General features: G+C 27.8%; 2 protein-coding genes across 2 annotated transcripts; both read left to right on the plus strand.

Annotated features, from left to right (window-relative positions):
- Positions 1–7,028: 7,028 nt before the first annotated feature.
- On the plus strand, positions 7,029–11,915 carry LOC142242490 (uncharacterized). The gene is made up of 4 exons (XM_075314055.1): positions 7,029–7,673; positions 7,725–8,028; positions 8,608–8,851; positions 10,709–11,915. The coding sequence occupies exons 1-4, from the start codon at positions 7,029–7,031 to the stop codon at positions 11,913–11,915; spliced, it is 2,400 nt and encodes a 799-aa protein (XP_075170170.1).
- Positions 11,916–12,986: 1,071 nt separating this feature from the next.
- Positions 12,987–13,580, plus strand: LOC142242491 (ATP-dependent DNA helicase PIF1-like). The gene has a single exon (XM_075314056.1). The coding sequence runs from the start codon at positions 12,987–12,989 to the stop codon at positions 13,578–13,580; it is 594 nt and encodes a 197-aa protein (XP_075170171.1).
- The last annotated feature ends 2,684 nt before the right edge of the window (positions 13,581–16,264 follow it).

The raw sequence follows: 16,264 nt of genomic DNA on the forward strand, positions 1-16,264 counted from the left end.
TGATAGACTTATGAACTCAATTTAAGTAAACTTCTCTCATTTTAGGATAATATGAACTATTTTATTTTTTAATAAAATTATGTATTATATTTGTATAAACTTTTATTTTTAATTCACATCAATAAATTAAGCAAAAAATTATTCATATAAGGAACATTTGCTCACATTGGGCAAAATTTAACCAATCTTTATGAACTAGGATAAAGTTCATTTGATATTAGCGCCGCCTTTTTTGAGTGTACTTTCCCAAAATTATTGCTATGCTGGCATGGAGAGTAAGTTTGAGAGTAATAAGGAGAGATGGTATTAGTTGACGGAATGTTTGGTTACATATGAATGTAAATCGAACGATACATATATGTTATGTGAAATTTATGTCAATATGTCAGATAATGCTTAATATAATATTATCTCTAAACTTGAAGGACATCATTTTTAAGATACTCGAGTAATACTACATTTAAAAACATGAAAATATGGATGAAACAATTGTGATGTGAGAATTAACCTGATAGTAATGAGGACTGAATTTTTTAAATTTATGCTTATGACCATTCCCCACCAAGTTATGATATTTTTTTTCAAAAAAGTTATAATTTCTTATTGTTGTTTCAGATTTATTCTCAATTTTAGCGGATAAACTCGACCTTTATACCCACCTTAAATGAGTAACATCAAAAAAACACTACTCTTTATAAAACTTTCAAAAAAAAGCGTGGCTACATTTGTATAAATAGTGCGCCACTTATATCATACTCCGATTAACTTTACTTGCACACAATATAGAAAAACAATGTAAAATTTTTTTCTAACTAAAGAGAAGTGTATAAATTGTATGATATAGAGTTCGCTAGAGTTCCATATCATCTAGGACCTCTATCCCACCGTTAATGGCATACAATGCACTCGAGTTTCGAGTGCCGGGAAGGCTAGTATATATATATTAATACGCTACACTGTTTTTTGGGTACATATTGTGAGCGTGCGAGGTGGTGTTGTATGGTAAATTTGGTATCAAATGAAAGGTAATTTTCTGTAGATATGGCGAATCGTTTTTATTTTTTAAATTGATGCATTTTTTAAGGAGAAAATTGCATTTTTCTAAAATTATTGACGTTGTTGTCGTTGTTGTGTTGTAGTTTGAGAGTGAGAGCGAGAGAGTTGTTGTTTGGTTTGTTGTAGAGTGTGGGTGCGTGTGGGTGTGTGTGCATTGCCTGTTGGCTTTTGTTATGCTGGCATGGGGTGAGAGTTGATTGGGAGCTAAAGCAATGGGAATAATAGAATTGTACGATGGGTGGGTGGGGGAGTGTGGTGGGTGGTTTGATGTTTTACGTAGTAAAGTGATCACTTAGCCGTATATATTTCTAAAGTCGTTACAAATAGAAAAGTAATATTAACTGATTTTGTTAAAGAAAATTTAGAACAATACAATACACAATTTTAGTTAAAATTTATTTAAGGCTATACGGATATATGGCTACTACAATAGGGGTATATTTTCGATAAGTATGGACATTAATATCACTAACTTTTGAGGTTTTTCTATGAAAAAAAAATGTATAAGTAAAAGAGAATAAAATGTTCGTATGAAATCTTTGTGAACATGTTAAGACTTTTTGCATAAACATAGAGCGGATTCACTTCGAGATATATTTGTAAATTGAAGTTTATTTTACGAAAATACATATATTTGAGAATTATATCATTATGCCAATATGTTCCCTAATTAAGGTGATGATTAAAACATTGTCTGCAAAATCGGAAGGATGTCATTTTTCAAATTATCGAGACCGGCTAAATTTGATAAGATCAATTTAGAGATGATTTAACTATGGACAGATTGGTAATGAGTACGATGAAATTTTAACCTACACAAAAAAAAAAGAAAATATAGGTTTTTTTTGGAAAATTTTAGTACATTGTTTTTTTTTTTTTTCATTGCAACATGTTACAAATAAATGAATACGTTTTGTGGAATTGAAGAAAATTTGTTACAAGTATTAATGTTTTTTTCTATTGTCTAAGAAAATTTCACATGTTAAAGGAAAATATTGGATTTAAAAATTGTTAAAATGTCTATAGCGCTGTACGAAGTTCAAGACAGGTACAATTGTAGTAAAATTTACTTATTTGATAGACTTATGAACTCAATTTAAGTAAACTTCTCTCATTTTAGGATAATATGAACTATTTTATTTTTTAATAAAATTATGTATTATATTTGTATAAACTTTTATTTTTAATTCACATCAATAAATTAAGCAAAAAATTATTCATATAAGGAACATTTGCTCACATTGGGCAAAATTTAACCAATCTTTATGAACTAGGATAAAGTTCATTTGATATTAGCGCCGCCTTTTTTGAGTGTACTTTCCCAAAATTATTGCTATGCTGGCATGGAGAGTAAGTTTGAGAGTAATAAGGAGAGATGGTATTAGTTGACGGAATGTTTGGTTACATATGAATGTAAATCGAACGATACATATATGTTATGTGAAATTTATGTCAATATGTCAGATAATGCTTAATATAATATTATCTCTAAACTTGAAGGACATCATTTTTAAGATACTCGAGTAATACTACATTTAAAAACATGAAAATATGGATGAAACAATTACGAAAATTTACTAAATAATCGGTTTGCATGACTGGTTGTAAATGCACCGATCTAAAGATCTATCCCAAATAGAAGACGATCGGACTTAAATACATGTATGGAAAGATGGGACAACAGACACAGCTAACCCAATTTTGAATGTATTTCTTAGGATTCGATTTTAAGTAATTGGTACTGTTTGTTTGGCTTAGGATAGAATTGATGGGGAGACGAGAGTGAGTTAAAGAAATGACAATAATAGTATAAGGTTTTATAAAACTAAACACTGGGCACATTAGTATGTTGAAAGGTGGTGTGTGGTTTGGGGAGTCAGAATTGAGTTTATTCTTAATGAAAGGGTTTGCTTTCAGTAAAGGAGCAAGGAGCAACAAAAAATTTCAATTTGGTTTTAAAATTAAAATATATGGAAAATGCATTATAAAACTCATCATAGAAAATCGGTGTGTACCCTTAAGAGCACATTTTATTTTATAACCTTTAGTTTTTCAGATTACAAAATATTTTGTGAATTGAAAGAAAGGCAGACACACGAACTCGAATGAATTTTGGTTTTTCAATTTTTGAAAGTTCGTTTCGTTTGTATGAGAATACATTAATTATCAAATATGAACATTTCCAAATTTTTGGCCTGAGAATTCATTCAAATGTTAACATCGTTTGTAATTTCTTCTTGACACATATTGTATATGTTCGTTTATTACTCGACAACAAAATATGAAGTGACTGGCATTTCGAAATAGAGAAACCAAAATCAATATTCTTTTGTTTGGATTACGAAGGAAAGATTTCGTTCAATATACAGGAACAGGGCGTAAGTGACTTGCCTTAGAAATAGAGGAACAAAAATCAAATCAAAAAGTACTAATTTTTGAAAATCATACAAACGACACGAATTTTCAAAAATATAAAAATCCCAAATTCATTCGAATTCGAGTGACTGGCTTATTTCGAATGGGTTTTCGATCGATATACAAGAACAGAACATTAATATTCTGTTGTAGAGTAGCAAACGAACGTATGCAATATGTGTCAATAAAAAAGTAAAAACTTTGTTAAAATTTAAATAAATTCTCAGGCCAAAAAATTTAAAATAATCATCTTTGACAATCAATGTGTGTATTCTCATACAAACAAAACGAAATATCAAAACGTTTTTCGTTTGAATGTGTGTTTCGTTCCATATACAGGTCATAACTACAGCTAAGTGTGTAAATTCTTTGATATGTGGATATAGGGGTCGCTAGAGTTCCATATCATCTAGGACCTTTATACCACCCGTTAGAAGCTTATAATGCACTCGAGTTTCGAGTGCCGGGAAGGCTAGTATATATATTAATACGCTACACTTTTTTTTGGGTACATATTGTGGGCGTGTGCGGGGGTATTGTGTGGAAAATTTGGTATCAAATGAAAGGTAATTTTCTGTAGATATGGCGAATGGCTTTAATTTTTTAAATTGATGCATTTTTCGAGGTGAAAATTGCATTTTTCTAAAATTATTGACGTTGTTGTCGTTGTTGTGTTGTACTTTGAGAGGGAGAGCGAGAGAGTTGTTGTTTGGTTTGTTGTAACGTCGTGTGGATGGGTGTGGGTGGCTGTACATTGCGTGTGGGGTTTTGTTATGTTGAGAGTCACTCTGAGAGTAATTAATAAGGAGAATAGAGTGAGTTAAAGCAATGGGAGTAATAGATTGTATTTTGTATTGGCAAACGAAGATTGGGGGAGAAGGTTGGGTGGTTGCATGTTTTACGTGTTAAAGTGATCTGTGGTTATTTTGCAAAGTATTATATTATATATTGTAATTATTTCGTTTAAGAAAATGTATATAAAAATAAAATATACTATTTTAATTTAAACTATTTTAATTTAAATGTGAATATAGATGGTGTTATAATGGTGCAATATACGCATATTTTATTTTGTCAAAAATTTATTTCTAAAAAAATATTTTATCAAAATTTTATTTCTACAGAAAATTTTTGTCAAAATTTTATTCCTATAGAAAAATTTTGTCAACATTTTATTTCTATGTAGAATTTTTTTGTCGAAATTTTACTTCTACTATAGAAAATTTTGCCATAATTTTATTTATATCGTCAAAGTTTTACTTCTATAGAAAATTTTGCCACAATTTTACTTCTATAGAAAATGTTACCACAATTTTTCTTCTATAGAAAACTTTGCCACAATTTTACTTCTATAGAAAATATCGGCAAAATTTTACTTCTATAGAAAATTTTGCCACAATTTTACTTCTCTATAGAAAATGTTGCCACAATTTTTCTTCTATAGAAAATTTTGCCGCAATTTTACTTCTATAGAATATATCGTCAAAATTTTTCTCTATATAAAATTTTGCCACAATTTTACTTCTATAGAAATTATCGTCAAAATTTTATTTATATAGAAAATGTCGTCAAAATTTTATTTCTGTAGAAAATTTTGTCAAAATTTTATTTGCATAGAAAATGTTGTCAAAATTTCATTTCTATAGAAAATTTTGTCAAAATTTTATTTCTACTAAGAAAAATTTATCAATATTTTATCACTATTTTATTTCCATAGAAAATTTTTTCAAAATTTTATTTCTACAGAAATTTTTTTTTCAAAATTTTGAATAATTACCCATTTGGTGCGACCATCGGACCAAATTTAAAAGTTGTTTGGACCAATTTTGGCCCGATCGGACCAGACTGGCAGCCCTGGTAGGGACAACAGTTTGAGAGTAATTTAGAGATCAATAAAGATAAAAGAGCCAGCAAAAAGCAATAACAAAGAATGTCTCTATGTTTACGAATGATGGAATTTGAGAGGTTGGTCAAGTGCAAGGGATTGGATGTTGGTAAAATAAACAGATGGACAAAAATCTGTTCTAAAAGTTTTATAAGTGTTATATTCCAGAGTTATTTCTATTGTAAATATTTTAACGGTGAGTTTACCAATTACTGTAATAGAATGTTTGAGAGTGAATAAGAGAGCAATAGAAAGAAGAGAGTGATTAAAAAAAAATAGGAGTAACAGAATATTTTTTTTTGTATAGACAAACGACTGTAAATTATAGATGAGGTAAGTGGTTGGTAAGTGGTTGAATGGTTGAATGATCTTATGAGAGCTGTTGTCGTTCATTTAAAATAAAATGTTTGTCAAGTCAAAAAAGAAACAAAAGGTTGCCGTATTTAAAATAAAGATATTTTCATGTAGCAGATAAATGACAATTTTAAAGTTAATTTTTATAATAGATAAAGCAATGGAAAACATGTTGCCTTAATTGATAAAGAAAATAGAATCTATATTTGTCCATTTGATTATCTTCAATTTATTTTAATTTTTTTCAAACCTTTATACTTATTTATACACTTAATGTCAATGTCTTAGTTAATTTATAGATATTTTCATTAAATCAAAAATAGGTTACTTTACACTGCGAAAAAATATTCTATGTACATAAGAAAAAATTGACTTACATCAAATATATACGAATTTAACTGAAGGACGAAAGTTACAAATTTTAAATATAATTTTTCGTATTTTGTTTGTAAATTTAGTTTTCTAATTTTATGATTTTATAATAATCATCCATATTAAGCCAATATTTCAGCACTGAAAAAAAATAGATTTTCCAGTAATTTCTTTTTATTGAGAATTTAGGTATTCAATCTATAAATGTTTATAAAATTATAACAAAACTTCGAAATTTATATTTCTTTTTTAACAAATATCGGACATAATGCTATCGATTGATAGCTCATTTTCATAGATATGGCAAACCGGTAAATTTTTGAATGAAATGAATTAGCTATTAGTTTTGTTCTTTTGAATTACTATTGTTTAGCTGGTTGTACGTTTTGACTTTGGCTTTTCTTACTCTGGTATAGGGACAATATTTTGAGAGTAATTGAGAGAGCATTAAAAGTAAAAGAGCCAGCAAACGCAATAACAAAGAATGTCTCTATGTTTACGAATGATGGAATTGGAGAGGTTGATCAAGTGTAAGGGATTGTATGTTGTTAAAATAATCAGATTGACAAAAATCTGCTCTAAAAGTGTGTATAAATGTTATATTCAAGAGTTATATCTGTTATAAACATTTTAACGGTGAGTTTACCAATTTTTGTAATATCTTAAAGAGTAATATTGTGTGTGTTAATGCATTTACAAAAACCTGTTTTGAACCAATTATATTTATCATTCCAATCAAAGTTATTTTGTGATTTAACATACGTGGACGTTAGCATATTACGCGATTCCAAATTAAATAAATTGCAGTGACAATTCTTTAAATAAAACTTACGCCTTAACATTAAGAAATAATAAAAACATTGAAAACATTTTAAGCATATATCAAACTATTTTAGAAAACATTTGTTTTACAAAATGCCTCGCGCAAGAAATTTAACTCGCAGACATGAACGCTCTCGACAACGGAATAATGCAAATGTTTATCCAATTAGAGCCGATGTCCCACTTTAAAATTCATGATGTCTTTTACCATCGTGCTGGTTCTTTAAGTCATGTAGATGGTAATCAACCGCGTTATGCCCAGCTGTATTTTTATGATGTGGAAACAGCTGTAAACTTCAGAATGAGTCATAGAGCAAATAACTCATGTGATGCGAATATAATGCGAGATATAGCAACTGAGTTGGAAAGATCGAACTCATTTATACAGTCTTTTAAGTCGATGGCAGATTATTGCAAACGTCCCGAGAACTTAGCCGGAGAGATTTATTTGGCTATCAAAGTGAATAAGGAACTGGATTTAAGGCGTTACAATGATGCTATTACCACAGATGTCGCAGTTATTTTTAAATCTGTTGATGGTGAACCACCTTTTGAGCGTAATATGGTTGTTTTCTGTAAAGAATCAAATACAATGCGTTCCATTTCTGTACTTGACTCTTCGTTGGATCCATTGTCATACCCATTGTTGTTTCCAAACGGTGACACCGGATGGCATCCTAATATAACTCATAATATGGAAACTACGGCAAATTCTTCAAGGGCCCGAAATCAAACTACAATGCTTCAATATGCTTCTTATAGACTTGCTGTGAGAGAAGATTTTAGCATAATTCACAACTCTCAAAAATTATTTTTACAGTGGATTGTGGATATGTATGTACGCATAGAAGGAACTCGATTGCATTTTATCCGAAACAATCAAAATAGCCTACGATCTGAAGTCTATAATAATTTAGTTGATTACATGGCTCAACCAAATGTTGAAAATCAACGTTTAGGCAATAGAATAATTTTGCCATCAACATTTGTGGGTTCTCCACGCAATATGTATCAAAATTATTTAGATGCTATGTGCATCGTTCAACATTTTGGAAAACCATCTTTGTTTATAACGATGACATGCAATCCAAATTGGCCAGAAATACAAAATAATCTTCCTCTAAGTAAGAATGCAAATTTTCGACCTGATATAATAGTTCGTGTATTTAAACATAAGTTGAATGCCCTAATAGATTCTATAATAAAAAAAGAAATTTTTGGCAAAACTGAAGCATTAATTTACACTATTGAATTTCAAAAACGCGGTCTCCCTCATGCTCACATTTTGGTCACATTGAGATATGAGGATAGAATAGAAAATTGTGCAACCATTGACAAAATTGTTTCGGCTGAAATTCCGGACAACCAGACAAATCCAATACTGTACGATTTGGTCAAAAAACATATGATACATGGCCCCTGTGGTACTTTAAACATGAATTCAATTTGTATGCAAAATGGAAAATGTACCAAAAATTTCCCAAAGGCCTTTGATGAGTGCACGTATGAAAACATTAATGGATATCCATCTTATAGAAGACGAGACAATGGTGTTACTGTTGACGTACGTGGGAGCACAGTGGACAATCGATACGTAGTTCCATATAATCCGTATCTCCTTGCTAAATTTAATTGTCATTTGAATGTTGAAATATGCACCACTGTTAAATGTGTTAAATACATTTACAAATATGTTTATAAAGGCTATGACTGCGCATCATTGGAAATTGGTCGAATATCGGACGATACCATTGATGAGATTCAAGACTTCGTTGGTGCTCGGTATGTTGGTTCTACGGAAGCTGCTTGGAGAATATTTGAATATCCTATGCATTATCAAACTCATGCGGTTGTTAGACTCGACATTCACTTACCAGGAATGCAAAATATAATATACAAAGAAGGTAATGAACAAGCAATACTTTTAAGAAATCATACAACAAAACTGTTAGCTTTTTTTCAATTAAATTCAATTAATCCAATTGCAAATCAATATTTGTACACGGAAATTCCTATACATTACGTATGGAACAAATGTGAAAAAAAAACAAGTATATACAGCAGTAAGTTCGGCCGGGCCGAATCTTAAATACCCACCACCATGAACCAAATATTAGGGTTTCCTTTGAAATTTCAGGAGGGCTTGAGGACACTACCCGAAGATAAATTTAAAGATTTCACCTATGAGGACTATATCAGATTCTGGATTTATAAGAACCATTTTTGTTTGAGGTTTAGAGGAATCATTAACATCTCTTGTAAGTGTGCAAGAAAATTATAAAATAACGTCTTGATTTGAAATCTTAAATCTGTAGAAGTAAAATCTGGAAATTTTACATTGAGTTTCAAGCAATTTTCATGATCAGTGCGCCTTCTACACCCTCAAGAAGTGAAGTCGGTCTATATGGAGGCATTACCAAATGGACCGACAAAAATTTAATCCGATACACGTTTTTGTGAGCCTAAAATACCAGAATATTTACAATTTCAGGCATATCAGATAAAAACTACGGTTTCTAGAAACCCAAGGAGTTAAATCGGGAGATCGTTCTTATGGGGGCTATACTAAAATATGGACCGATACTCACCATTTTCGGCACACCTCTTTGTGACCCGAAAATACCTCTAGATTTCCAATTTCAGGCAAATAGAATAAAAACTTCGGATTCTAGAAGCCCAAGAAGTAAAATTGGGAAATTGGTCTATATGGGGGCTATACCAAAATATGGACCGATACTCACCATTTTCGGCACACCTCTTTATGGTCCTAAAATACCTCTAGATTTCCAATTTCAGACAAATTGGATAAAAACTACGGTTTCTATAAGCCCAAGACCCCAAATCGGGAGATCGATCTATAGGGGGCTATACCAAAATATGGACCGATACTCACAATTTTTGGCACACGTATTTGTGGTCCTACAATACCTCTAGATTTCCAATTTCAGGTAAATTGAATAAAAACTGCGGTTTCTATAAGCCCAAGAAGTAAAATCGGGAGATCGGTCTATATGGGGGCTATACCAAAATATGGACCGATACTCACAATTTTTGGCACACGTATTTGTGGTCCTACAATACCTCTAGATTTCCAATTTCAGGTAAATTGAATAAAAACTGCGTTTTCTATAAGCCCAAGAAGTAAAATCGGGAGATCGGTCTATATGGGGGCTATACCAAAATATGGACCGATACTCACAATTTTTGGCACACGTATTTGTGGTCCTACAATACCTCTAGATTTCCAATTTCAAGTAAATTGAATAAAAACTGCGGTTTCTATAAGCCCAAGAAGTAAAATCGGGAGATCGGTCTATATGGGGGCTATACCAAAACGTGGACCGATACTCACCATTTTTGGCACACCTCTTTGTGGTCATAAAATACCTCTAGATTTCAAATTTCAGGCAAATTGGATAAAAACTACGATTTCTATAAGCCCAAGACCCCAAATCGGGAGGTCGGTTTATATGGGGACTATATCAAAACCTGGACCGATATAGCCCATCTTCGAACTTGACCTGCCTGCAGACAAAAGACGAGCTTGTGCAAAATTTCAGCACGATTGCTTCATTATTGAAGACTGTAGCGTGATTACAACAGACAGACAGACAGACAGACAGACAGACAGACGGACAGACGGACATCGTTATATCGTCTTAGAATTTCTCCCTGATCAAGAATATATATACTTTATATAGTCGGAAATCGATATTTCGATGCGTTACAAACGGAATGACAAACTTATTATACCCCCGTCACCATTCTATGGTGGTGGGTATAAAAATGGGAAACTCGAATTAGAGGAGGCGGTAAAACTATCTCTAGACTTTATGCCATATCACCAAGAAATGTTGAACTATTTCATTTACACATGCTACTCTTACATATTCGAGGGCCGAAAAATTTCGAGGATTTACGAACTTTTGATGGCATTCTGCATCCCACATTTATTGCCGCTTGCTTTGCCCGTGGAATTGCTTCTAATGATCGCGAATGGCGTGAAGCTCTACAAGAGGCAAAAGAAACGATATCTGCTCAACAAATGCGAGAGCTATTTAGTTTTATTTGTGCTATGAATGTTCCCTCGAATACATTAGAGTTATGGAATGAATTCAAATATTATATGATTGAAGATTTTTTGCAGAATTTAAATGAAGATAATGCTACCAATAAAGCTTTGTCGATAATTAATGACATTCTGTGCTCTCATAATATATCATGTGGTCAGTTAGGTCTTCCGATTGCACAATATTATAACGAAGACATCGATATAGTTAATATTGCCGAAGAAGAAATGTTATTCGATCAGTTATATCAAACTGCAAACCTTGAACAAAGAACTATTATCGATAAAGTTATACAAGAAGTTTTGTATCACAATACTGGTAGTAATGTATTTTGTTTGACTGCCAACGCGGGATGTGGAAAAACATTTGTTTTAACAGCTTTAATTCATAAAATAAATGCAATGAATTTAAAATGTATTCCTTGTGCGTTTAGTGGAATTGCTTCCACATTGTTAATTGGAGGTCGTACATTGCACAATGTCTTCAAATTACCTATCAACTTCGTAGAAAACTCAACATCTTCAATTAAAGTAAATAGTTCGCAAGCTCAAAAAATTGCAAATGCCTCCTTGATCATTATTGATGAAGTATCGATGTGTCCTATATATGCCTTAAAAGCAATTGATACCTTAATGAAAGATATATCCATGAATGAAGATTTATTTGGTGGTAAAACGATTTTACTTTGTGGAGATTTCAGACAGACACTTCCAGTAATTCCCCATGGAACACGAGTTTCTCTTATTGAGAATTGTATCAAATCATGGCCTGAGTATAGTAAATTCCAAAAATTTTCCTTGACACAAAACATGAGAGTACTTCCAAATGAAATAGAATTTGCAGATTTTTTATGTAAGCTTGGTAACGGAAATATACCAGTACATCTACAACTTGGACCTGATACCATTGAAATTCCTGATACCATTGAAATTCGCATTTAATTGGAGAAACGAACAATAAGGGAGATTTTTTTGAGGTTAGGATTTTCATGCATTAGTATTTGACAGATCACGTGGGATTTCAGACATGGTGTCAAAGAGAAAGATGCTCAGTATGCTTTGACATTTCATCATGAATAGACTTACTAACGAGCCACAATGTCGAATTTTCAGTGAATGGGCCCTAGAAAAGTTGGCAGAAAATCCGCTTTTTTATCGACAAATTTTGTTCAGCGATGAGGCTCATTTCTGGTTGAATGGCTACGTAAATAAGCAAAATTGCCGCATTTGGAGTGAAGAGCAACCAGAAGCCGTTCAAGAACTGCCCATGCATCCCGAAAAATGCACTGTTTGGTGTGGTTTGTACGCTGGTGGAATCATTGGACCGTATTTTTTCAAAGATGCTGTTGGACGCAACGTTACGGTGAATGGCGATCGCTATCGTTCGATGATAACAAACTTTTTGTTGCCAAAAATGGAAGAACTGAACTTGGTTGACATGTGGTTTCAACAAGATGGCGCTACATGCCACACAGCTCGCGATTCTATGGCCATTTTGAGGGAAAACTTCGGAGAACAATTCATCTCAAGAAATGGACCGGTAAGTTGGCCACCAAGATCATGCGATTTGAAGCCTTTAGACTATTTTTTGTGGGGCTACGTCAAGTCTAAAGTCTACAGAAATAAGCCAGCAACTATTCCAGCTTTGGAAGACAACATTTCCGAAGAAATTCGGGCTATTCCGGCCGAAATGCTCGAAAAAGTTGCCCAAAATTGGACTTTCCGAATGGACCACCTAAGACGCAGCCGCGGTCAACATTTAAATGAAATTATCTTCAAAAAGTAAATGTCATGGACCAATCTAACGTTTCAAATAAAGAACCGATGAGATTTTGCAAATTTCATGCGTTTTTTAAAAAAAAAAGTTATCAAGCTCTTAACAAATCACCCTTTATTATAAATGACATATACGGCACTATAAATGATAGTATTTTGACATCACGAATTTTAAATTCAGTAATACTTGCACCCAAAAATGATGACTGCACATATATTAATAAGGAAATTCTTAAAATGTTGCCTGGAAATAGTAAGATTTACTCAAGTTTTGATGAAATCATAACCGATGATATTCGAGAGCGAGATAATTATCCTGTGGAATTTTTAAATACATTATCAGTGAGTGGCATGCCTCCACATAAATTGGAACTGAAAATTAATTGTATTGTTCTGCTTATTCGTAATTTGGATACAAATAAATCATTGGTCAATGGTACACGAATGCGAATCAAACAAATGTACAAAAATTTATTGGATTGCGAAGTTCTAACCGGCAATTCTAAAAATGCAAGAATTCTAATACCCAGAGCACATTTAACGTATTCAGGTTCGCTCTTGCCTTTTAAATTTAAACGCGTCCAATTTCCAATTATTTGTGCATTCGCAATGACAATTAATAAGTCTCAAGGACAAACATATCAAAATGTTGCAATACTATTACGGCAACCAGTTTTTTCCCATGGACAATTATATGTTGCCGCCAGCAGAGTACGTTCATTTGAAGGACTGCGATTTTACATAATGAATACCGAAGAACAAGGAAATCTTTTGCATGATGGAAGAATATTTACAAAAAACATTGTATATAAAGAAATCATTAAAGATTGAATCTTAATAATTAAACAGAATTTGAATCTTAATGTATTTTAATTTGTCATTTTTATAAATATTTTAGAAATTAGTAAATATACCAAATATGTATATACGTATCTATAAATTAATAAATGTATTTATATTTATAAATATTTTCTTTTATTCATATGAAATCAAAATAATTTCTGTAAACCTATTTAATTTTTTTAATAAATGACCGAAAATATATATCTCTAATTTAATAAATTTCTATATTTACAATTCTACTACAAAAAAAAAAAAAAAACTATTGTTTCATTTAAAATTTTTGCAAGTCGGGAACAATATATTTACATTCATTATAAATCTGTACTGATCAAACTGATTGCTCATACTTAGGACATGTGTGAAGACTTCGGAGAAAATATATCTAAATTCATAAGTAAAAAAGATAAATGTGATCTCATCAGTGGATGTTTGGCTTATACACCTTTATGGGTACGAGCTCTAAGCACAATGCAGTGTATATATTAATAAATAAAATAGTTTTATCAACAAATTTTGAAGCAAACCAAATTGTTAAGCCATATATTTCCTAGGACAACCTTTGTACATAAACCAACTTAGTTTACAATGCACTCGAGTTTCGAGTGCCGGTAATAATAATAATAATAATAATAATAATAATAATAATAATAATAATAATAATAATAATAATAATAATAATAATAATAATAATAATAATAATAATAATAATAATAATAATAATAATAATAATAATAATAATAATAATAATAATAATAATAATAATAATAATAATAATAATAATAATAATAATAATAATAATAATAATAATAATAATAATAATAATAATAATAATAATAATAATAATAATAATAATAATAATAATAATAATAATAATAATAATAATAATAATAATAATAATAATAATAATAATAATAATAATAATAATAATAATAATAATAATAATAATAATAATAATAATAATAATAATAATAATAATAATAATAATAATAATAATAATAATAATAATAATAATAATAATAATAATAATAATAATAATAATAATAATAATAATAATAATAATAATAATAATAATAATAATAATAATAATAATAATAATAATAATAATAATAATAATAATAATAATAATAATAATAATAATAATAATAATAATAATAATAATAATAATAATAATAATAATAATAATAATAATAATAATAATAATAATAATAATAATAATAATAATAATAATAATAATAATAATAATAATAATAATAATAATAATAATAATAATAATAATAATAATAATAATAATAATAATAATAATAATAATAATAATAATAATAATAATAATAATAATAATAATAATAATAATAATAATAATAATAATAATAATAATAATAATAATAATAATAATAATAATAATAATAATAATAATACTAATAATAATAATAATAATAATAATACTAATAATAATAATAATAATAATAATAATAATAATAATAATACTAATAATAATAATAATAATAATAATAATAATAATAATAATAATAATAATAATAATACTAATAATAATAATAATAATAATAATAATAATAATAATAATAATAATAATAATAATAATAATAATAATAATAATAATAATAATAATAATAATAATAATAATAATAATAATAATAATAATAATAATAATAATAATAATAATAATAATAATAATAATAATAATAATAATAATAATAATAATAATAATAATAATAATAATAATAATAATAATAATAATAATAATAATAATAATAATAATAATAATAATAATAATAATAATAATAATAATAATAATAATAATAATAATAATAATAATAATAATAATAATAATAATAATAATAATAATAATAATAATAATAATAATAATAATAATAATAATAATAATAATAATAATAATAATAATAATAATAATAATAATGAATAATAATAATAATAATAATAATAATAATAATAATAATAATAATAATAATAATAATAATAATAATAATAATAATAATAATAAATAATAATAATAATAATAATAATAATAATAATAATAATAATAATAATAATAATAATAATAATAATAATAATAATAATAATAATAATAATAATAATAATAATAATAATAATAATAATAATAATAATAATAATAATAATAATAATAATAATAATAATAATAATAATATAATAATAATAATAATAATAATAATAATAATAATAATAATAATAATAATAATAATAATAATAATAATAATAATAATAATAATAATAATAATAATAATAATAATAATAATAATAATAATAATAATAATAATAATAATAATAATAATAATAATAATAATAATAATAATAATAATAATAATAATAATAATAATAATAATAATAATAATAATAATAATAATAATAATAATAATAATAATAATAATAATAATAATAATAATAATAATAATAATAATAATAATAATAATAATAATAATAATAATAATAATAATAATAATAATAATAATAATAATAATAATAATAATAATAATAATAATAATAATAATAATAATAATAATAATAATAATAATAATAATAATAATAATAATAATAATAATAATAATAATAATAATAATAATAATAATAATAATAATAATAATAATAATAATAATAATAATAATAATAATAATAAT

This window comes from Haematobia irritans, unplaced genomic scaffold (genome assembly GCF_050003625.1).
Source record: "Haematobia irritans isolate KBUSLIRL unplaced genomic scaffold, ASM5000362v1 scaffold_21, whole genome shotgun sequence".
NCBI classification, from domain to species: domain Eukaryota; kingdom Metazoa; phylum Arthropoda; class Insecta; order Diptera; family Muscidae; genus Haematobia; species Haematobia irritans.

What these genes read in the sequence shown, in the direction of transcription:
- LOC142242490 (XM_075314055.1), top strand. Translation starts at nt 7,029, where the DNA reads ATGAACGCTCTCGACAACGGAATAATGCAAATGTTTATCCAATTAGAG. An exon ending in ATGCTTCTTATAGACTTGCT is followed by an intron (nt 7,674 to 7,724) that starts GTGAGAGAAGAT and finishes TTATTTTTACAG; the next exon opens with TGGATTGTGGATATGTATGT. An exon ending in AGAAATCATACAACAAAACT is followed by an intron (nt 8,852 to 10,708) that starts GTTAGCTTTTTT and finishes AACTCGAATTAG; the next exon opens with AGGAGGCGGTAAAACTATCT.
- LOC142242491 (XM_075314056.1), top strand. Translation starts at nt 12,987, where the DNA reads ATGTTGCCTGGAAATAGTAAGATTTACTCAAGTTTTGATGAAATCATA.